The sequence below is a fragment of the Salvelinus fontinalis genome, chromosome 4 (assembly GCF_029448725.1).
Source record: "Salvelinus fontinalis isolate EN_2023a chromosome 4, ASM2944872v1, whole genome shotgun sequence".
NCBI lineage: Eukaryota > Metazoa > Chordata > Actinopteri > Salmoniformes > Salmonidae > Salvelinus > Salvelinus fontinalis.
The window spans coordinates 74,092,577-74,116,205 of record NC_074668.1 but is presented as its reverse complement, the minus strand read 5'-3'; the positions used below and the strand labels follow the sequence as shown (position 1 = coordinate 74,116,205).

General features: G+C 42.1%; 1 protein-coding gene across 3 annotated transcripts in view; it reads left to right on the top strand.

Moving 5' to 3' along the window:
• The window catches only part of LOC129854362 (potassium voltage-gated channel subfamily C member 1-like), a 31,084-nt gene extending 7,948 nt beyond the window's left edge, over positions 1–23,136 (top strand). Inside the window, exons 2-4 of one of the 3 annotated variants that reach the window (XM_055921314.1) lie at positions 5,658–6,597; positions 14,356–14,646; positions 20,249–23,136. In XM_055921314.1, coding sequence (XP_055777289.1) covers positions 5,658–6,597; positions 14,356–14,646; positions 20,249–20,364 — 1,347 coding nt within the window. In that variant the 3' untranslated portion in view covers positions 20,365–23,136. Of the gene's footprint in view, positions 1–5,657; positions 6,598–14,355; positions 14,647–15,476; positions 19,709–20,248 lie in introns of those variants that run through there. The other 2 variants (XM_055921315.1, XM_055921313.1) reach the window with 2 other exon arrangements.
• The last annotated feature ends 493 nt before the right edge of the window (positions 23,137–23,629 follow it).

Below are 23,629 nucleotides of genomic sequence, written 5' to 3'. Positions count from 1 at the left end.
TTAACAGGATGGTCTTTTACTTAGTTTCCCAGATGCCAGGTAGATGAGGCAATGAGGCATTGTTCTTAACTCTTCCAGGCTCTCTCTATCTTGAGTTACACACACCACATCTTGTCTATAGAATGCTAGCTTTTAGGTTTTATCACCAACAAAAGTCAATTGTCAGCTTCAAGCTATCTCTAGTAGAACCCATGTCCTCAACACCCAGACTAGCTGCAGGGTGCTAGAGTGGAGACCATAAAACACAGCATTAGCAGGACAGAAATATCTAACTGTTTGTTAAGTAAATAATTGTTACATATCCAACAAATAAGGTGAATACATAATTTTTTCCTCACACTGGTCACCTGTGGGAATCAAACCCACAACCTTAGCATTGCAAGTGCCATGATCTACCACCTGAGCCACACGGCACCTAATGTGCTTTCTCTCCTCTCTCTCATGTAGATTCATGCCTAATAACATTTAGGAACACGAACTCAAACAAACACACTTTACATAAAAAAACACACTATATATCAAAAACATAAGTAGTTATCTAAAATTACACATACTGCATGTAATACACACGCATAAACAGGCAATACATTGTCACAAACGCATACAGTAAGCACAGAGAAAGGCAGATGGATAGAGGGAAAGGTCGTTACATAAGAGAACGTGACATGCTTTCATCTCTAGGAGGCATGAGTCTAAAAGAGACGGAGAGTGTGGGAGGGGTTGTAGGAGAGAAGGGTCTGGTTGCAGTTTTATTTTGTTTAGCATTGACTTAATGCTGTCTCCTACACTTACAATGGCACTGTGACAGAAGCATATACAGGTATAGGATCTTAATTTGAGCCAGTTTTCTAAAGCAGGAAAATAATCTTGCAGCAACAGGACATTTGAAATATTATGTGTATTATAACTAATGGACATTTTTTGCAGGGGTTGATGCATTTTTCGTGAGGGCATTATGCATTATGTCTGAAATGCCAAACTTTAGAAGCCTTATTTATACTAAATAACACTACAAGTTTGCATTTCAGCAACAAAAGAGTGATCAAATTAAGATCCTACATCTGTAACTTACTTCCAACATTTCCTGATTTAAGCATTTGATATACTTGACATGTACATGCTTTCTGTGGCACAGTCTACGTTGCAGCCTTTTAACTTAATTACATAGTAAATACACAATCTCAATGCATCCTCTCAAATAAACGACATGCTTGCGATGTTGTTGTGTATTGTTAGATATTACTGAACTGTTGGAACTAGGAACACAAGCATTCTGCTACATCCGGAAGAACATCTGATAATGTATGCGTATGCGACCAATACAATTTGCAGAGGAGAACCCACAGCAAATCCAAATATTTTGTGCTCAATACCATTGATTTAATTCCATATTGATCGTTAATATCCATGCAGTATTCTGCTCAGTGGTTGTGTCCTTAAACTAGCAGGTACAGCACACTACCAAGTGTCACACTCAGACTTACATACAGTATTTCTTATGGTCACATTTCTGTCTTTATTCATCTCTGTCCATTAATCTTCTTATTTAGTGGTGTTGTTGTTAATTCAGTTCCATGTAGCAGAGGCTTGGTAGTGAAGCTGCTGGGTGTTTATTTCCCAACGGTATGGCTCCTATAACCATCTCTGATGAGTGTGTGATGTGTTCTTACGAAAGGCCTGCTGATTGGTTTCCTTGGAGGAAGGTTATATTATCAGTTATAAACTCAGCGTTGTCTTTGGCTCCCTCCCACTGAAGGGCGAGGCCTGCCAGCCTAGACACAAAGGGAAAAGAACCACCCTCTCAGAGCTGAGAGGTGCAGTGCAAGTGCTTGCTTGCTCTGGTCAGTCTGCAGTGTAGACATTATGTTTGGGTCGGCGTCAGTTCTGTGCATGGGATTGTATGAGTGGGATTGTAGGTAGGTAGTCCTGTGTGAAGGCGGTTCCTTCACCTGTAATGCAAACAGGACAATGGCTCATGTTCAGCACTTCTAATACTTATTTGCTCCAAACCGGAATGATACAGATAAAGGATCTTAATTTGATCCCCCTGTTGCAGGAGAGCTTTCCCTCAATGCAGGACATTTAAAACGTGTAGTGTAATTGAGGTTTAAAGGTTTCTGAAGGTCATTTCCACTTTGAAATTTCAGACTTGATTTTCCCTTACGAAAAATGTATCAATCCTTACAAAAATGTCCATTAATTACAATACACATAATCATTCTAATTTCCTGTTTCTGAAGGATTATCTTCCTGTTGTAGCAAATTAGCTCAAATTAAGATCTTACATCTATCTGTATGTCATGTATTTTCAGTTATTTTGACTTGCCTATTACAGTGGTGGAAATTTGACTCCCTAATGGTTCATTCAAATGACTTCCTGGCTTTCTGTAACACTGATTTATCACAACTCAACAAGCTAATCACACATCTATTACGGAAACACCCCCACATCCAAACCATGACAACATACAGTAATTCACATGTGTGTTATAATGCACTTTGCCTCTCATTTATAGTAAGACACTCGCTCATTCGTTTTCTGTAAATGTTGCTGATACATGTTCTGTTGAGAACACCAGGGTAAATATAATTCCGCTACCATTTTCCACCAAATACACCACAATCTGCCTTGGATGATGTTTACACACTCAGCCATGCATGCTAACAAGCACATGCTCTCACACACACGCTCAGACACATTCATGCATGCACACACATTGTTTGTGCTGCAGGTCAGAGGTAAGAACGAGGAAGGGTGGCTCTCATGTTGGCTTAATGTATTGTAATATGAGATTAGAAGTTTGTCTCAAGATAAAGCTTTTAGAGAATGCATTTAGGATACATATTGCGCACATGCCATGATACCAGTCTGTCTAGAAGTTCATCAATGATGTGTTGAATGATGTGTCAATGATGTGTCAAGTTCCCTCATTAGTGAACAATATGATACTTTTCCAATGTTCCAGGCTTTCCTCTTACAGCTGCATATCATACTTTATTAATAATGATGTTGCTGTATTGATACGGATAGTTGATCATGTTGAAGAAAATGTTGGTTGTTCTGAGAACAATGTCACATGGACTTAGACGTTGGATATTCTGCACAGGAAGTTGACAGCAGTTAGTATTAATTCTCAGTCCAATGACAGGTCTCAGTAATTAAGTCCATCCAGGGATGCTGCTGATCTATTTTCACACCAGTGAAATAATGGAAGGAAGTCTGTCACCTTTGCTGGGCTTGTGAGAGAAAATGTTGTGGTGACAAGGACAGTAACACTCTCTTCTCTTCCTTCTGGCCTTACCACAACCTGTCTTCATTTCAGAAACCCAACCAGAAGGTTATTTTATGTGGACGACAGGACAGATGGAAACAGTCAGAGTGTGAAAACAAAGTCATTGAATTTAATTTACACTTGTGGATTGAAGTGTTATTGTGGTTGTTGTTGCTGCAGTGGTTGTCGTGGTTGTTGTTATTGTTGTTGCTGCTGTGGTTGTTGTTGTTGTCAATGTCTAGTGTGTGTTGCATGTGTGTCAGAATGAGAGTGAGAGTGTGAATGAATGTGTGTGTTTCTAAGAAAGAAATCGCAGCGGGCTTTTTGTCTTTCAGACATCACCCTCCCTGTCATGTGTGCCGTCATCTCCAGGCCTCTGCTGCATCAGGCGGGTGGAGGTGGCATATCTAATGTACCCTTTTATCAATTTCATTAGCACACATTGCAGAAGGGCCTGCAGCTTGCAAAGCCTTCAACAACAATAGGCCTTGTCAGAGTGAATCGCTCTAGCACAGTTTCTTTAAATGTAATGACATTCTCTCAGTTTAATGAGTCAGTCAGACTGTCTGTATTGTCTTTTCTGTCTCTGATTCTGTATCTGATTGTATCAGTGGAACACAAGGTACATTTACTACCCTGAATGAAACCTACTGGAAAAAGGCACTGCATAGGTTAAGTGTAAAGGGTTAACTAGAATATGTTTTTTTTGTTCCTTTTTCCATTATACAAGCCTCTCAACGGTCACTGGAGGTTAACTAGACCACTTCATTTTTCAACACCCCGGTGTGCTTCTTTTGTCAATTAATCCTTTCTCCCGGGAGGTTGTTGTTGTTATTGTGAGTATCAGGGTTGTAAGGTGTGCAAGTATTATACTGTTTGGAGTTGAAAATATCAATTTGATTTACCCTTTATATTGACATTGCTTTGGCTCAGTTTGTTAAAAGTCAAGGATGTTGGAAGTTGTGTACCATGCACAAAAACTACTGTCTTGGAAAAATAACCTAATTGTCATGTGTTCTTCTATAATGGAATCACTAAGCCCTTCATGTCCAGGTAGGACCCTGGCTCTATCACTACTGTAGGTGTAACGGTCCTGACCTGTTTTATGTTGTTTTTGTATGTGTTTAGGTCAGGGCATGTGTTTTGGGTGGGCAGTCTATGTTATCTGTTTCTATGTTGGTTTTGGTTGCCTGGTATGGCTCTTAATTAGAGGCAGGTGTTTTGCGTTCTCCTCTAATTAAGAGTCATATTTAGGTAGGGTGTTCTCACTGTTTGTTTGTGGGTGATTGTCTCCTGTGTCTGTGTCGATGTTGCACCATACGGGATTGTTTCGGTTTGTTCGTGCGTTTTTGTAGTAAGTACTTGTTAGTTCGTTCTGCGTGTGTTAGGTTCAGTTCGTCGTACTAAGTCTGTCTATTTTCGTTTTGTTATTTTGTTAGTTTATTCAAGTATAGTTGGTTTCGTTTTGTCTTATAAATAAAATTCATCATGTATTCACAACCCGCTGCGCCTTGGCTCGATCACTACTCCTCCTCTTCTTATGAAGAGAGAGAGGAACGCCGTTACAGTAGGATGGTTGTTGTGTATGTGCCTGGCAGCGCCTGCCTCCTCTCAGACCTGGACCTGTTTAAAGATACAGTCCGGGATCTTAAGCAAAACAAAATCTTAACATAGTGTACGAATTGGATTCGTAACATATCACACAAATTAGATGATGTAGTACACAATTGGATGATGTAGTACACAAAGAACTGGGACCTGTTTTGGCTCATGAGCACCACTTTCAAAACTACTGGCTCAAATGATTCAAAAGTTCTGGAGCATCGCTTTAATAGTCCAGTGGTGTTAAGTGGAGTTATGCAACCCAATCAGTCTCTTCTGGCAGCAGCAGCACTGCTGTCAGCCCTAATCTGTGGGAAGCAGTGTATAGCGGCCTATACATTAAGGACTATGCATTAAAACACCATTCAAAATTTATGAGGTGGCACTGTCAGATGTTATCGTTTGGGCCAGATGCCATGGTGAACACAGTGCCCTCCCGGAAATAATACCTTAAGTGCTGGCGCAAAAGCTGACCCAGAATCAAGCTTTCCCCTGTACAGTACATAACATCCCCCTCCGTCCCTCCCCTCCTCCCTGCAGGCCCCGCGAGTACTAGCAACTCCCTTACCGGTGGAGCACCACAGTTTAGGTGTACGCCCTTTCAAGTGACACTCAGTTAAGAGTACTGACCTAGATGTGTGTTGTAGGACTGAAGAGAGCTGTGGGGGTGTTCTAGTGCTCTGTTCCTTCACGTTTTGTATTCTAAGCTCCCTCGCTTATAATCTCTCCCTCTCTCTTTCCCTCTCCCTCCTTCTCTCCCTCCCTCTCATCTCTCCCCTGCAGTGGATAGCCTTCGCCTCCCTGTTCTTCATCCTGGTTTCCATCACCACCTTCTGCCTGGAGACACATGAGGCCTTCAACCCCATCATCAACCGGACGGAAATTGACCCGCTGGACAACAGCACGCGGGTCTACCAGGAGACTGAGACCGTGGTTTTCCTCACCTATATAGAGGGGGTCTGTGTGCTGTGGTTTACATTTGAGTTCATAATGCGAGTGACATTCTGTCCGAGCAAGCTGGAGTTTTTCCGTAACACCCTCAACATCATCGACTTTATTGCCATCATGCCCTTCTACCTGGAGGTGGGGCTGAGTGGGCTCTCTTCCAAGGCGGCTAAGGATGTACTGGGTTTCCTACGTGTGGTACGCTTTGTCCGGATCCTCCGGATCTTTAAGCTGACTCGGCACTTTGTGGGACTGCGTGTCCTGGGTCATACACTCCGAGCCAGCACCAATGAGTTCCTGCTCCTCATCATCTTCCTCGCCCTGGGTGTGCTCATTTTCGCCACTATGATCTACTATGCTGAAAGGATTGGTGCCAAGCCCAATGACCCCCGAGCCAGCGAGCACACGCACTTCAAGAACATTCCTATTGGATTCTGGTGGGCGGTGGTGACAATGACAACCCTGGGCTATGGAGACATGTACCCTCAGACATGGTCTGGCATGCTGGTGGGAGCGCTGTGTGCTCTGGCTGGTGTGCTGACTATCGCCATGCCAGTGCCTGTTATTGTCAATAACTTTGGGATGTATTACTCCCTGGCGATGGCCAAGCAGAAGTTACCAAAGAAAAAGAACAGGCATATCCCCCGCGCCCCACTTCTGGGCTCCCCCAATTACTGTAAGTCGGAGGTAACCTCACCTCACCACAGCACGCAGGACGACACATGGCCCCTGGCCCCACAAGAACCACCAGAAGAGATCTTAGAAATAAACAGAGCAGGTAGGAAAACTTTCTGCCAAATGTCCATCTGAATCTCAACTGAAAAGAAAAGAAATGCTCAAAGAACAGACTGAACTCCCCTGCCTTCACACCACCTCCTCCTCCTACTCATCCTCCTCTCTCCACCTCACCCTCCTCTCTCCTCCTCCTCCTCCTGCTAACTCACCAGGCAGAAAAACAGCCATTCTCCACACCAGGAGCCATTGAATGTGGAGAGCCCCTACATGGCAATATGTTGACCAGTGACCACTCCACAAATACACATATGTTACCAACTCTACTGCCCACTCGCCAGACATTATCAACTCATACCACACCAGACCAAACCTCATACCAGACCAGACCAAACCTCATACCACACCAGACCAAACCTCATGCCAGATTAAACCAAACCTCATACCATACCACACCAGACCAAACCTCACACCACACCGCACTACACCAGACCAAACCTCATACCACACCAGACCAAACCTCATGCCAGATCAAACCAAACCTCATACCATACCACACCACACACCACACCACACTACACCAGACCAAACCTCATACCACACCAGACCAAACCTCATGCCAGATCAAACCAAACCTCATACCATACCACACCACACACCACACCACACTACACCAGACCAAACCTCATACCACACCAGACCAAACCTCATGCCAGATCAGACCAAACCTCATACCACACCAGACCAATCTCCCCCTCAACTACCTTTTCATCTCTACCCTGACCAGTTTAATGCAGTGATAAAAACATTAAAGGTAATGGAATGGAAAATATATCACAATTCATGAATCACACATAAGACTATCACACCCATGCATTTATGATATTTCCTAGTTAACTTATCTGCTTGTGTGCTGTCTCAGGAAAAATACTGCAGTGCTGTGAAACAAGTTAAAGCCTGCAGACATATTGTTCATTTGGCTGATTGCCAAATGTATTTGTATGATGCATAGGCCAGGTAGCAGAATAGGAAGCTTTTCAGAAACAATATATATATATATATATATATATACAGTTGAAGTCAGAAGATTACATGCACCTCGTCAATACATTTAAACTCAGTTTTTCACAATTCCTGACATTTAATCCAAGTAAAAACTCCCTGTGTTATGTCAGTTAGGATCACCACTTAATTTTAAGAATGTGATATGTCAGGAAATTAGTAGAGAGAATGATTTATTTCAGCTTTTATTTCTTTCATCACATTCCCAGTGGGTCAGAAGTTTACATACACTCATTTAGCATTTGGTAGCATTGCCTTTAAATTGTTTAACTTGGGTCAAACGTTACGGGTAGCCTTCCACAAGCTTCCCACAATAAGTTGGGTGACTTTTGGCCCATTCCTCCTGACAGAGCTGGTGTAACTGAGTCAGGTTTATATGCCTCCTTACTCACACACACGTTTTCAGTTCTGTCCACAAATTGTCTATAGGTTTGAGGTCAGGGCTTTGTGATGGCCACTCCAAAACCTTGACTTTGTTGTCCTTAAGCCATTTTGCCACAACTTTGGAAGTATGCTTGGGGTCATTGTCCATTTGGAAGACCCCATTTGCGACCAAGCTTTAACTTCCTGACTGATGTCTTGAGATGTTGCTTGAATATATCCACATCATTTTCCTCTCTCATGATGCCATCTATTTTGTGAAGTGCACCAGTCCCTCCTGCAGCAAAGCACCCCCACAACATGTTGCTACCACCCCCGTGTTTCAGGGTTGGGATGGTGTTCTTCGGCTTGCAAGCGTCCCCCTTTTCCCTCCGAACATAACGATGGTCATTATGGCCAAACAGTTCTATTTTTGTTTCATCAGACCAGAGGACATTGTTCCAAAAAGTACGATCTTTGTCCCCATGTGCAGTTGCAAACCGTAGTCTGGCTTTTTTATGGCGGTTTTGGAGCAGTGGCTTCTTCCTTGCTGAGCGGCCTTTCAGGTTAGGTCGATATAGGACTCTATGGATATAGATACTTTGTACCTGTTTCCTCCAGCATCTTCACAAGGTCCTTTGCTGTTGTTCTGGGATTGATTTGCACTTTTCGCACCAATGTATGTTCATCTCTAGGAGACAGAATGCGTCTCCTTCCTGAGCGGTATGACTGCGTACTATTGTTTGTACAGATGAACATGGTACCTTCAGGCATTTGGAAATTGCTCCCAAGGATGAACCAGACTTGTGGAGGTCTACAATTTTTTTCTGAGGTCTTGGTTGATTTGTTTTGATTTTCCCATGATGTCAAGCAAAGAGGCACTGAGTTTGAAGGTAGGCCTTGAAATACATCCACCAGTACACCTCCAATGGACTCAAATTATGTCAATTAGCCTATCAGAAGCTTCTTAAGCCATGACATCATTTTCTGGAACTTTCCAAGCTGTTCAAAGGCAGTCAACTTAGTGGATGTAAACTTCTGACCCACTGGAATTGTGATTCAGTGAATTATAAGTGAAATATTCTGTCTGTAAACAATTGTTGGGAAAATTACTTGTGTCATGCACAAAGTAGATGTCCTAACCGACTTGCCAAAACTATAGTTTGTTAACAAGAAATTTGTGGAGTGGTTGAAAAACGAGTTTCAATGACACCAACTTAAGTGTATGTGAAATTCTGACTTCAACTGTATATATTCGCTACCGGTCATAAGCTTTAGAACACCTACTCATTCAAGTGTTTGTCTTTATCTTTACTATTAAATAACACAAATGGAATCATGTAGTAACCAAAAAAGTTTAAACAAATCAAAATGTATTTCATATTTGAGATTCTTCAAATAGCCACCCTTTGCCTTGATGACAGCTTTGCACGCTCTTGGCATTCTCTCAACCAGCTTCATGAGGTAGTCACCTGGAATGCATTTCAATTAACAGGTGTGCCTTCTTAAAAGTTCATTTGTGGAATGTCTTTCCTTCTTAATGCATTTGAGCCTATCAGTTGTGTTGTGACAAGGTAGGGGGGTATACAGAAGATAGCCCTATTTGGTAAAAGACCATCCATATTATGGCAAGAACAGCTCAAATAAGCAAAGAGAAATGACAGTACATCATTACTTTAAGACATGAAGGTCAGTCAATACGGAACATTTCAAGAACTTTGGAAGTTTCTTCAAGTGCAGTCGCAAAAAACATCAAGCGCTATGATGAAACTGGCTCTCATGAGGACCGCCACCTGAATGGAAGACTCAGAGTTACCTCTGCTGCAGAGGATAAGTTTATTAGAGTTACTAGCCCAAATAAATGCTTCACGGAGTTCAAGTAACAGACACATCTCAACATCAACTGTTCAGAGGAGACTGCGTGAATCAGGCCTTCATGGTCGAATTGCTGCAATGAAACCACTACTAAAGGACACCAATAAGAAGAAGATACTTGTTTGGTCCAAGAAACACGAGCAATGGACATTAGACTGGTGGAAATTTGTCCTTTGGTCTGGAGTCCAAATTTAAGATTTTTGCTTCCAGCTGCCGTGTCTTTTTGAAATGCGGTGTGGGTGAATGGATAATCTCTGCATGTGTATTTCCCACTGTAAAGTATGGAGGAGGAGGTGTTATGGTGTGGGGGTGCTTTGCTGGTTACACTGTCTGTGATTTGTTTAGAATTCAAGGCACACTTAACCAGCATGGCTACCATAGTATTCTGCAACGACACGCCATCCCATCTGGTTTGCGCTTAGTGGGACTATCGTTTGTTTTTCAACAGGACAATGACCCCACACATCTCCAGGCTTCGTAAGGGCTATTTTACCAAGAAGGAGAGTGATGGAGTGCTGCATCAGATGACCTGGCCTCCACAATCCCCTGACCTCAACCAAATTGAGATGGTTTGGGATGAGTCGGACCGCAGAGTGAAGGAAAAGCAGCCAACAAGTGCTTAGCATATGTGGGAACTCCTCCAAGACAGTTTGAAAGCATTACAGGTGAAGCTGGTTGGGTGAATGTAAAGAGTGTGCAAAGCTGTCATCAAGGCAATGAGTGGCTATTTAAAGAATCTCAAATATAAAATATATTTTGATTTGTTTAACACTGTTTTGGTTACTACATGATTCCATATATGTTGTTTCATAGTTTTGATGTTTTCACTATTATTCTACGATGTAGAAAATAGTAAAAATAAAGAAAAACCCTTGAATGAGTAGGTGCTCTAAAACTTTTTACCGGTAGTGTAGATACATCTTTTTTAACAGCGAATGCTTTTATTTCACAGTTAACTTGTTGAACTAACATTGCACCAGTGATATCGCACTCTAGAAATTACTGCAATAAAAGAGACAGCCTGGTTTCCTGGAGACCTGTGTGTCTAACCTGTGTGACTCATAGGGGAAGTTGGACAAAGACAGCAGAGAGTGGGGGTTTCCCTCAGAGAACCTATCAATTTGCAGGAGGTCCCTTGGATGGATGATGACTGCGTTGCTCTTTCATGTTTTTCTGCTTGGTGACCAGGCCAGCTGTGGTGAGCACAAGCAGCTTTGGGCGATTCTCAGTTACTCACAGGCTGATATACTGTACATCGCCTACTCATGATAGGGATAGGGCCCAACTGATTCCATTGGGTTCCCTCTTCTATTAAATAGTGTAAGTACTGTGTATATATGCCCTGCCACGAGGGCCTGAAGTGGCCATGAGTGCATCTGGTGATGGCTCCTTATTTACTGCCACATGTTACGGCCAAGCATCATTCCACTCTATGTCTATGACTAACAGTCCTCTGAGCACTCTCTCACACACACACACACACAAAAGCACTGCACCCCTCGCTCGCTGGCTGTACTCCTGTTTATAATAGAACCCTTTATAACTTTATAATGAATGTTTTCCCTGGAGAGTTGTGATCCAAGATGTCCCACTTACAAGGTGTCTCTACTGATTAGATTCCAACGATACTATTCATTGATAGTTATTTGTTTGTAACAAACCAATTTAGATTACCTTGACCTCTATCTGCACCTTTACTTTGTAGCCTGTCAGATGGCGTATATACGCTGAGCCATCAGGGCCTGTCACCTGACCTGACTCCCTGCAGAGAGAACAACCAGAGGTGACATAATGACCTGTCTGCTGGAGGAGAGAGGAAAAACATTAACAAGTGTCACACTTCCTGACTTCCTGACTTTGCCTAGTCATATGATACAGGATGTGCCTAAGTCTCATTACTTCTATGATCTTGACCAATGAGAGTTAGAGTTTCACCAGGCACTGCCATAATGTACATTATCTGGAGGTGGTAAAAACAAAGATTTTTTTCACCTTCCCACCATCCTCTCTCTTACTTAATGTCTTATTTATTTAATTCTCCCCAATCTTTTTTCCATGCCAATGCCTGTTGCCATGACAACAGTGTCCAAGCAACGCACATTGCACAATAGTATTGAGGTTCCGCCAGGAACTGCAGCTATTCAGTTGCTTCTCCTATTATTCACACTGGGCTGCAAAGCAGAATGATGGAATAAGCAGCCAATCTGAAACTCATTTAGCACCCAATCAGAACACAGTTTGACTAGCTCATCCATCTACTGTACATGATGTCACTGAATGGTAATTGAACAGAGAGACATTAGAGCAACACTTTACATTACATGGACATTGTTCCAAAGTTACTATAAGGGATATATGTATGTAATCAACTATTTCCATGTATGTAATAACACATGAATGCACACATTCAGGAACATGCTGAGCATGGGCCCTCAAGATGGGTTGGGTTCAGCTCAGGGGGAAATTAATAATGCGTGTAGAATGTTGTGATTCTGGCACATAAGTTGGCATTCTCTATATACGGCCTCCAATGGAGTGAGAACTCTGTCTGAGTCCTCCAGTCTTTGAACAAGAGGCATGGACTGTTTGATTAGGATGAGGGATAGGCTAGGATTGCCAAATATACAATGCATCAATTAACTTTTTACAGCAGTCTACACAATATAACTCACTTTCTAGGAATAAGACAGCTGGGAAATGTTACATAACTTTTAAGGTACTGTACTCCTCATAAAGATGGTCCCTTGAGCAGCTGATGTGATCGAGCGTTCTGGCTCCACACACACACACACACACACACACACACACACACACACACACACACACACACACACACACACACACACACACACACACACACACACACACACACACACACACACACACACACACACACACACACACACACACACACACGTAGCTATCAAATAAGCTACTTGCTTATTTATGACATCCATTACTTAGTTGCATACTTGAATACGGTGTGTGCTTATTGTTCGAAGTTTGAACAGATGGACACATCTATTTTTACTAATCAAAACACACAGACACACAGTAAAGGACCAGTGGGGACCCGGTGAAATGCCATTGGGATGACTATGAGAGTGCAGTACCAAACAGCAAGCCAGTGCAGTAAAAAAAACCACCCTCTGAAATTGCTGTCATCATTTATTCAGTGAGCTGTTTTTAGTCACACGTGCAACACAGACACTTCTGGACCAGGTCCGCTAACTTACATACAGTATCTTGCTGTATATCTCTTCTGTGGTTGTGCAGTGTGGCAACACATTTGAATGAGAAGTGATGAGTATGGTTCTGTGATAAATGTTGTTAGTGCAGTAGAAAGTAGAGAGTAAGGTGGCTGTAGTGATGGCTGACCAAAATGACCAGAATGCATCATGCTTCTATTGGAAGTGTTGTCCTCCACAATGCCAGTGATGGACAGATCTCAGTGATATGGTCATTACTGCTGTGTCATCTTTTCTCTACTTCTCTTTCACGTAAAGAGGCACCATCTGGACAAATCCTCTGCCACTTCATCACATCAGACATGTACGATGACCATGCCAACAGCCAATCAATAGAGCCCATGACTTGGATACAGATATCCAAAAGATGAATGAGGGGATGGGGGGATGAAAAAAAGACAAAAGTCAACAGGGATAGGGAGAAGGGGATGAACACAGAGGCTGCAATTACAGTGTAGGAGGAGAGAGGGAGGTAGAGAATGGTGTCTTTATTCATTGAACTATTCTGAAGAAAGTGACTCATCACCCACTCTCTCTCCCCTCCTTCCTCTCCCTCCATCCCAGGGGGTCTGCGTCACACATACAATGGCTGTGTGTGGCTGGCTAGGGTCTGTGTGCTGCCTGCTGCGCTGACAAGAGCAGATGAATTACTGTAATGTGTAATGGGGTGAAGCATCAATGCAGCAGAGGCACCGTTGCTAATATCTGCAAATGTTACCCACAAATAATGTTTCACTACAGCGGTGACAGTGGTGGTCTGGGCTGTGTAGTTCAGTTTGGAGATGTAATGCTTATAAGGCCCACGAGGCATGACATGTGAGGCCTGGATGATCAAATGGTAGTGTTTCATGTTCTCTCAGACTTGTGAGTTGGTCACCTTTATTTACTATACTGAAGATGAAGAATCGTGTGGCACTACGGTTATTTTATTGACCTGTACATAGTCACTGCTATTTCTGTAAAGGCAGGAGGTACATTTCCAGGACAGGAGCTTGTTAGTTTTGAGAGTTTGTTAAGCTTGTTAAATTGAGCAGCAAGTCTGAAGTTTTTGTTTGTTGAAGTTCCTGTGGTTGGGATTTGGGGCAGTTGGGAAAGGTCAAAGTTGATTTTACATTTTAAAAAGTTTAATGATTGTGCTTCAAAACTGTGTTACCTGGTTGATTAAAAAACAGCCAAGCTTGCACACAAGTGCCATTGCTGACACATCCTCTTCCACACCATTGAGGAATCACTACTAGGTTCTTCTCCCTCTGTTTCAGCACCACAAGCTGTTTTTCAAGATCCCAAAGTGAACGGGGAAACATCCAAGGATCCAGCCAAGAGAGCAGCCAAGGAGTTAGCCAAGGAGTCAGCCAAGGAGTTAGCCAAGGAGTCAGCCAAGGAGGCAGAAAAAGCAGCGCTGGCCAGTGAAGACTGTCCCCACATAGACCAGATCATGTCACCTGATGACGGCCAGATCTTAAGTCCTATTGACCGGTCCGAGCAGCAGCCCTGCTTCCTCCTGGCCATGGGCGGGCGGCCAGGCCACACGGCGGCCAGAGTCAGGAAGGGTACGTAATATGACACACCTAGACACAGGCCCTACATCTGGGCACACATCCCAGGTCTTAAATCTCAGGGCACACCTTCCTCAGGGCACACACTTCGGGAACACATCTCAGGGAACACACCCCAGGGAACACACTTAGACTCAAGCACAAACACACTTTCATGTGTACTCAGGGAGGAGAAACTGCACACACACAAAGTTGTACTGTAAGTCTGAAACATGACACAAAAAGATACTTTAGAGAGCACACACATTATTTTTGTTGTTGCTATATCCTATATCACAGTAGGTCTTGTCCTTACTATCTTTGTCTAAACAGCTTCCAACACAAACAACTTTAGGTCCCCCACCCACATACTACTGCTGAGCGACACAACATCACTCCCAACATTCTTATTTGGCATTTGGACGCCTTTTTCTCTGTCCAACTCTTCTCTTTCATTAAAACTGAATCATCTGAATTACTCTTACTTTCATAGATTTACTTCCGCCTAAAATAAGTTACTGAACAAATATATAAACAAATCACTAATCAGTGGTCTTGTTTTTCCGTTTTGGGATTTTCTTGAAATGGCTATTTACGTTACCATGCCAACCCTCCTCTACATCTCTGGGTGTTCTATTCTCTCCATTTGGTTTGTTCACTATCACCGAGACTATCACACTGCCCCCTGGGCCAACCTTAACTTTCCTTTTTTTCTGTTTTTCTTTGTCGTATGTTTGTTTTTCCTTGTTTTTCCTCCACTCATTGTCTAATCTGTTTGTTCCTCCCTCCATCACTCCCCCCTTCATCCTCCCTTCATCCTTGATTTGTGTCTAATTGGCCGGTAGCCGGCCCTTCCCAGGGGAGGTCACTGGCGGAGCCGGCGCCCCCATGCCCATCGCTCGGCCCCCAGGGCCCCCAGGGCTACCCTCTGCTGCAGCTAGCTGGGTGGGTATGTGGCCAAGAGGACGGCCATGCCACACTCACAACCTGACGCCCCAGCCTCTAACACTAAAGAATAGCACAATGAAAGAAATGCCTTGTTCACCACACCGAGAGATCCTTACTATCCTTATGCTCTACAGTAACATCAGGCCCTCATCATGTCCTCTACTCTACAGTTATACCAAACAAAGGCAGGACAACTGCAAGCCAAATGCTTCTATGATGAATCAACTCTGAAAAAGAAGAAGAAGAAGAAGCTGATTCCACAATTGTTGCAGTATCAAACTATAATGCCAGTGTCATCCGCAGCTTCTTAAATTAGCTGCTTGTGAGCGTAGGGAGATGAATCACAAGCACATAATACTGTATATTATTGTCATGGGCTAATAGCATTGCTAAATCTCACCTGCCATCATCCCCAGCCAAGTTCCCAGACACTAGCTAAGACATAACCTGCTACAGCCTCCACACAGTATACAGTTTACACATACTTTTTTATCCTGTCTCCTCTAGAGCACAGTGGAGCTTTTTTTGGTTGAAAGGTCACACATTCCCACTGTCTCCCATAGTGAACTGCTCTTTGTGAGCATGATCTGTTTTGGGTGGACAAGTTCAGTGACTCTCAAGAGCCATTACACAAACACAACAGTAATCCACTGTGTCCACGTCATGAGACTGATCCATTACATAAATCAAGTAGGATGGCCACTAACAGCATCTAAGAGTACACATGCTCTCACTGTTGTATATTCTATGTCATGTGTTTATCAATGTGCTTCTGAGTGTGTGTACGGTATGTCTGCGACTGTGTCTGTGTGTGATTGTCTATGTACATGTTGCCAATGGAAAGTGAACCTGTTTCTCTGTTGCTCCATGTTGGCATGTGTTGTGCTTGTCTCTTAACTCAACACTGCATGTCCTGTCCAGCTGATGGTTGGCATTGGAGAGGAAATGTAGCTGGTGGTAAGGGGTGAAGTATGGTGAGGAAGAAGAGAGGCCACATGGTATTACAGTATATGACAAGCATGGTGAGAAGCAAGACGGACATGTTCAACAGCGTCCTACCTCTGATCTAACAACGAATAATAATTCAACAAGATCTAACTTCTGCTAAGAACTATTTTTATATCATTGCTTCACAAATAGATGACAGGCTATTGTTATTAAATAACAGCATGTCATAAGATTATGTAACAAGATCACTATATAATTGGACTGCAGTAGATACATGTTGAAGTCTAGCTGAATATGGCTCTGTGCCAGCACTCTTATAGACAGTATTACAAAGCAGACTGGATACTGTCAGTCTCTCTTCTCCATTTGATATTGTTAACCACAAATGTATCTTGATGTTGAACTAGCTGAATAAGCGTCAGATAAGTGTTAGTGCCTGGAGTCAGAATGGCTGTTGGGTGATCAACCCTGCTAGAAAATACATTGATGTGCCTTCTCTTTCCGAGCCATACCTCAACCCCAACTGCTCTCTGCATGCTTCCGGGGCCTTAATCAAACAGAGAATGCATGAATGGTAATACGTGTGTACAATTTGCCTGGATCAATAACATTATACATTTTGAAAAAAGAGTGAAAGGAAATTCTTTGAAAGATAGAGGTCCCATACCAATACACTACACCCCAGAAACTCTGTCTCTCCCCAAACAAAGGTTACCAAATGCTTTATGGCCTTAGCACCATTGCAGGCATGGGGGGGGCTGGTACCGAAGTGGTGTCAGTGTCTGCAGGGCCCAGCAGCCCACATAGTGTCCTGTAGCATTCTGTAGGCATGGATCAGTGACACAGGGCGGTCTCCGAGGGTCCCCTCTAAACCTCTGCCCCTCTCCTTGTTACCCACCCACAGAATCCCAATCTGCAGCTAGCTCCTGTTCCACTGTGTTGTATCGGTCTGTCCCATTTTTGTCATCTGGACCTTGCTCTCCGTCTTCAGCTTTTTTCGCTTCTGTCTCTTCTTTTTTCTGTGGTTATCTATCTGTGTTGCTTGTTCTCTGTCTCTGTAAACTGTCCCTTCTCAAAACTGATAATGGGAAGAGAGTCTTTAATACCAGAAATATGGAAGTTTTACATCCATAGGAAAGAGTAGGTCAGCTCAGGTAGATTCCAAAAGATCTGGAAGAACTCATATAGAACTCTGAATGGGAGATAATATTCTCTAAATACTCTTGTATGGCCCATCCAAATGGTGAAAAGGACCCAGCTGTAAATATTCACTGAAGGTGAAGTACTCCAACACTTCAATTATTGGAACCTAGTCATGTCTTTATTGAAGGCAAACCATCAATAGATTCAGTAGTAAAAATATATATTTTTGCTTATCTATATTCTATTTCATAATACTTTTTACAAGGTAAAGAATGTCTCTTCCCACCACAAGCACAACCACAAAGTAGCTACTTCAAAGAGAAGTCTAATTTTCCCATTTTTGGTTGACTTCTTCTCCCGTTCTGCTCTTCTGTCTTTTATTCTGTCGATCTTCCTATCCAGCTACAATCCTGTCTTTCTCTGTTGGTGTGGCTCCCCCTCAGGGAGGTTGTGTGCATGGACACAGCTCCGATAGTTGGCCCAGTCAGTCACAACAGATAGTTGACCCTGTCACACACCCTGACACTCTGTTCCTCTGCTGTCCTCTCAGCTTGTCTCTTTCTTTCACTTCTCTATATCTCTGTCCCTTGTTTTCTCTCCTTCTCCTGGATCACCACAGAGCAAGTTTTTACATTTTTAATTTTAAAACATCTGTAAGAGGTCCTCTTTCTCTGTAACCCCCCCCCCCATTGTCTTACCTTTCTCAAATTAATCCATCCTCTTGGGAATGACTGATGCTGAGCAACCCAACCCTCCCGTGTATTCTCTACCACAGATCCCTGTAAAGAGGAGACTGTCTTAGTTAAGTATATGCAGGCAGAAGTTCTCAGAGTGACCTGAGGGGGGCACACTACAGTCTGACTCTGAGTGTGAGAAACCAACGCTTTGGGAGAAATCCCCCTCTCCAACGTTTCTTGATTCACGGATGGAAGGCTTGACAGGGCCACATTCACAGCGAGGAAGAGAAACAGTAGATACAGAGGTTTCTTACAGTGAGCTCACCCATCTCACTTTTGAAGGACAGGTTTTCTCTCAAACATCATGATCGAATACGTCCTTTTTGCTTTTCTTCATTGTTGTTTTTGTATGGACTTTTTCTCAATGAAGAACTGTAGGAGAACAGAAAGACAAATAACAAAGGAACATTGGTCTGACATCTTGGCCTGAATGGCCAGAAAGGGTGGAATGAAATCAATAAGTAGAGGACAATAAGAATAACTGCTAATGGCATTTATGTCACCCAATACCATCAGTTAAACATGACTCTTTGTATTTAGCATGAGTTGCATGGTGGACTAGTAAAAAAGAAAAAGAAACTATAGCTATTACAACTATCCGTATGAAGAATATTTTTTTATTTTAACGTTTCATCACTTTTGCATACAATCTATGTAGCCAGACTATTAAGGTGTTCAATGACAGAGTGTTTTCTTTTCACATTTCTTCCTCTTTTTCTTTGTGGTACAGAGTACATGTTACCTGGCAGCTCTGGTCATATTGACCACTATTTCCTAACTAGAGACTTGTAGAAAGATGGAGAATATACATATTTCAGCAAGCTCTCTATGTTGTGAAAAGCTAAAATAACATTTGACCTTGTTTATGTTGGCATGCTTGTGATCCTGGATCTTAATGAGAAGAATAATTTAGGCTAAATTAGTAATCTATGTTTCTGTCTACTGCTATACGTCTAGATGTATACAATCAATTATTTATGGAGAACTTATCATAGTGAACCATTGTTACTTTCACATATTAAATATATACTTTGAACAGTGTTATTTTTTTAAAGAAAACTAGAAACAATATCATAAAGAATCTGGTTGAGACAGGTTGTGTCTGACCATCTTTCCCTAACAACCTTTAGCTACTTTGAAAGCAGCAAAAATACATGTATATTTGAAAACATAAAATCATTGTTTGCAATTAAGAACATGGGGGAAATCAACTGCATGCACAATGTTATGCAACATGAACTCAATCGGAAAAAAGAGTTGAAGAATACAACTCTAGCATGAAATAAATTTTGTAAGAAACATGTCAGAGGGATCTGTATTTCATTGAATGGATTGAATGTATTTCCCCCTTTCTCTCCTCTGGTGTACCAAGCTTTTTGGAAACCAAAAGGATGTGAATGGGGGGTCTTAAATAGGAGTGAAATCAAGTCTGAACCCAGAGTGGCCTGGAAGATGCATGGCAGAATGCACAGCATGGTGACGACTAAACCCTCAACAACATCTAAAGGGGATTAGAAATGAAAGCATGGTTTGAACATACTCATAAGACTTCTCTTTAAAACAACCTATTTATACAGACAGTCTACACTAAGAGGTGTGATGCATTGGCTAAGCATGGGTGAAGCATGGCCAAACTAGCTGGTTTACCATGGGATGCCAGCCCGGCGGCACACATTAAACTCCTCTAAAGTTATCTCATCTCTGCTCCTCCCTCTGCACTTTGAGCATCATCCACCATTAACTCTCACCCAAGCCCTCACCCAGCAGGCCCTCGCCCAGCAGGCCCTCACCCAGCAGGAGCAGGCCCTGGGTAATAACGCTTCTGTCTCTCTTCTCTCTAGCATCCCGCCCAGGCCGGGCCAGGCGATCACAGAACACAGACCAGTCAGTCTGTGTTATGAACCATGGTGTTCCAACCACACTGTGTGTGGGCCACAACGTCCCATCCTCCGACTGATAATGCTCTTAGTCTGTTTGTTGTACATAGATGACCAGTGCCAGGGGGGTGCTGATGTGGACAGCTGGACATGCTGCCAGGCCCTGCCCAGCCTTAAATGTCACCCAGAAGAGTTGTGGTTCTCAAACCTTTCTCATTGGCTGCTATACCTATGACTGGTTGATTTCATGCTGTTCACACTTGAGTAAGAATGAACGTTGTGTGCGTGTGTGTGTCTTTGTTTGTGTGTGCGTGTGTGTGTACGTGCGTGTATGTGTTTATTGAAGTTTATGTTTGTACTGTATATCTGCTTCCCTTCCTTGTGTCTGACTTCATGTAACTATGTTGGAGAAAGTCTAATCAAGAGTGTCATTTTGACCCCAGTAACACAGTAATTTTTCCCCTGAGTTAAAGCTTGCCAAATACTTGTTTTCTGGCTGTTTTGCCATACCACATCTGAGTTGCCTTTTTCATATATTTACCCTCAACTTTCCTTTGAGAAATATTCAATGCCCTCACTCTTTACACATTAAGGATTGAGTGTAAGAAAAATGTATTCAGCAAAGCGATCATAACTGCAACAATGACATTTTTTCAGTTTGTTTTTTATGTCACAAAATGTCACTTGCCCTAAATTCAACTGTAGTTGTGCTTTATATTAATTTGATATCCCCAGTTATACAAACAATTGACACATGTATTGCCTAAATATGAATTTGCTGTATGGTACTATGCCTGCAAAGGGAACCTTGCATTTATCAGCAATGGAAAGAAACATTTATTTGAGGTATTTCTTACAAATATTACTCTGTTACCTTCATGCTACAAGGTGGAAAACTCATCCAGGCAATGTGCTGTGGATTTCATATACAGTACATACAGCACTCAGAGCAATGTACTTCACGTATGTGACCATGAGACTAACAGAGATCAAGCACTAACATAAGTCATTACAAAACTGGTTTTGATGGGATAAGAACAAAATGATTACCCATGTTGTAACTACCTAGTAAATGACAACTGGTTGGTTGGTTTCTGAACTCTCTTTCAACAGTACTGTATGTGTTACACTTACATGAAACATTATTTCCACAATGCTTGCACAAGTGTATAATGTTTTCACAAGTTTTGGCCTTTGCTTTTCTAGTTAACTATAGAATATTGACTAATATATCCATTGTCACTTGGCTTAATGTGTCAAAGAGCCAGGTTATTACCAATATGTTGCATGAGAAAGTTGTGGTACTAAATACCATTATTCGCATTGAGATGTGTAAGTGAGAGAGGATGAGGAACAGTTTTCCACTGTTTCCATTAACTCAGTCTGAATGGCCATATTATAAAGAAAAATCCACTTTGCTGCAAAGTCGTCACATTTTCCTTTTACCAACTCCCAGGGGGATTATTCACCACATTATTTCCTACATGGGATTTCAAAACACACAAAAGATACATTACCCACATAGTTACTGAAGGTTGATAGAATATGATGGAATATATGCATAGTCTACATATACTAATAACATCTTCATTTGGCTCACAGATGCTCTTAGCATAAGATTGCTGCCACAGACAATATATACACTGCCTGTATAATAAACCATTCAACCAGCGCTCCAAACTAGACATCAGGTTAAACTTTTGGGTTTGGTAGATAATATCTCTCGCACTGAACAAAAGACCAGTGTATTTCACTATGTAGAACTTGAATTGAGAATATTTGCTATTTAAATGTTGCTATTTAATCAATAAGGGGTTGGGGTGCACATCTGCATAATGTAAAGAGTTTGTATTTCTAAAGTCCGTTTTTAGACCAGACTACTTAGCTCAGCTAACACGGTAAAGAGGAACCAGCCAAGTAAAGACTTAAAATTCCTCCTATAGTGAAGTAGTCAACGTAGACATGAAGCTGTATTTACACACTACAACACTGCCATACCAATGCACACTTTTGATCTACAAACACAAACCTATCCAAGAGGTGGAGTGAAGCATGGAACAGTGCAGGCCACAATTATGCAACAGGGAGACTCCTTCCTCTTCAATGGTTCCATATTTTAGGGATCAGAGTGTTTACTAAACGTTTTCTATGGGAATTGCATATATTTTCCACCGTTGTTTTTCTTAGCAGCAAACAATCAATCAATCAATCAAGTTTATTTTATATAGCCCTTCGTACATCAGCTAATATCTCGAAGTGCTGTACAGAGACCCAGCCTAAAACCCCAAACAGCTAGAATGCAGGTGAAGAAGCACGGTGGCTAGGAAAAACTCCCTAGAAAGGCCAAAACCTAGGAAGAAACCTAGAGAGGAACCAGGCTATGAGGGGTGGCCAGTCCTCTTCTGGCTGTGCCGGGTGGAGATTATAACAGAACTATGCCAAGATGACAACACTACAGTGTACCATATACTCCAACATCTTGCAAAATATATGACAAATTAGGTAGAAAGATGTTCAGTAGTGAATGCAACTAACCAACTTTAGTGCTGAGGTTGGTTATTGTTTGAAGTTAGTGCTTGTATAAGAAGAGATTTTAAGATGATAAAATAACTGCCTGTGTGAACATACGATCTGCATTGTTCACACAACTCAGTCTATGTTGGAAGAATGCCAACTGTTTGTTTTGATTTGTCATGCCCCATCTGTCGACCAACACAGGTACATATTCTTATGTTCCCTTTCAAGATATGTATTCTAGCTGAGCTTTTCTGGATGATCCTTACAAAAAGAACCACATAAATAAAATGTAAAAAAGTTATGAAATAAATGATCTCTGTTTGTCTTTGTGCTTATATGTTTTGTTTTAGTGAATCATTTCTCGTTTTTTTTATCTCTCACATACACACTTCTATCTGAACAGCGCATGTTTTGAATGTTTCTTACATCCATATACTCTCTGCAATCGGCTTGACGCTCTGGTCCTGTTCCCATGGAAACCATCTGCACAGGAGGACACATCAGAATATTGGAGGAAAAAATTACATTCATTTTGGTACACATGTAATCAGATGATTGTGTCAGACCACCTTGAGAGAGGAGAGTCAGTCAAAGTAATCTGATAAACACATACACATTTAGCCTAAGCAGTATCCAGACGAATACGATATGACCTCAGAGGTCCTGCACCTGAAAACAAACAGAGAAACTCTCCCACACATAGTCACACAAACACACCTACAACGGTTGAGTCACTGTTAAAGTTACAAGAAACCCACAGTAGTAGTAAATGTACTTGAAAAATAAATGTGGATGCTGTGAGACAAGCAAAGCATATGCCCTGTATTA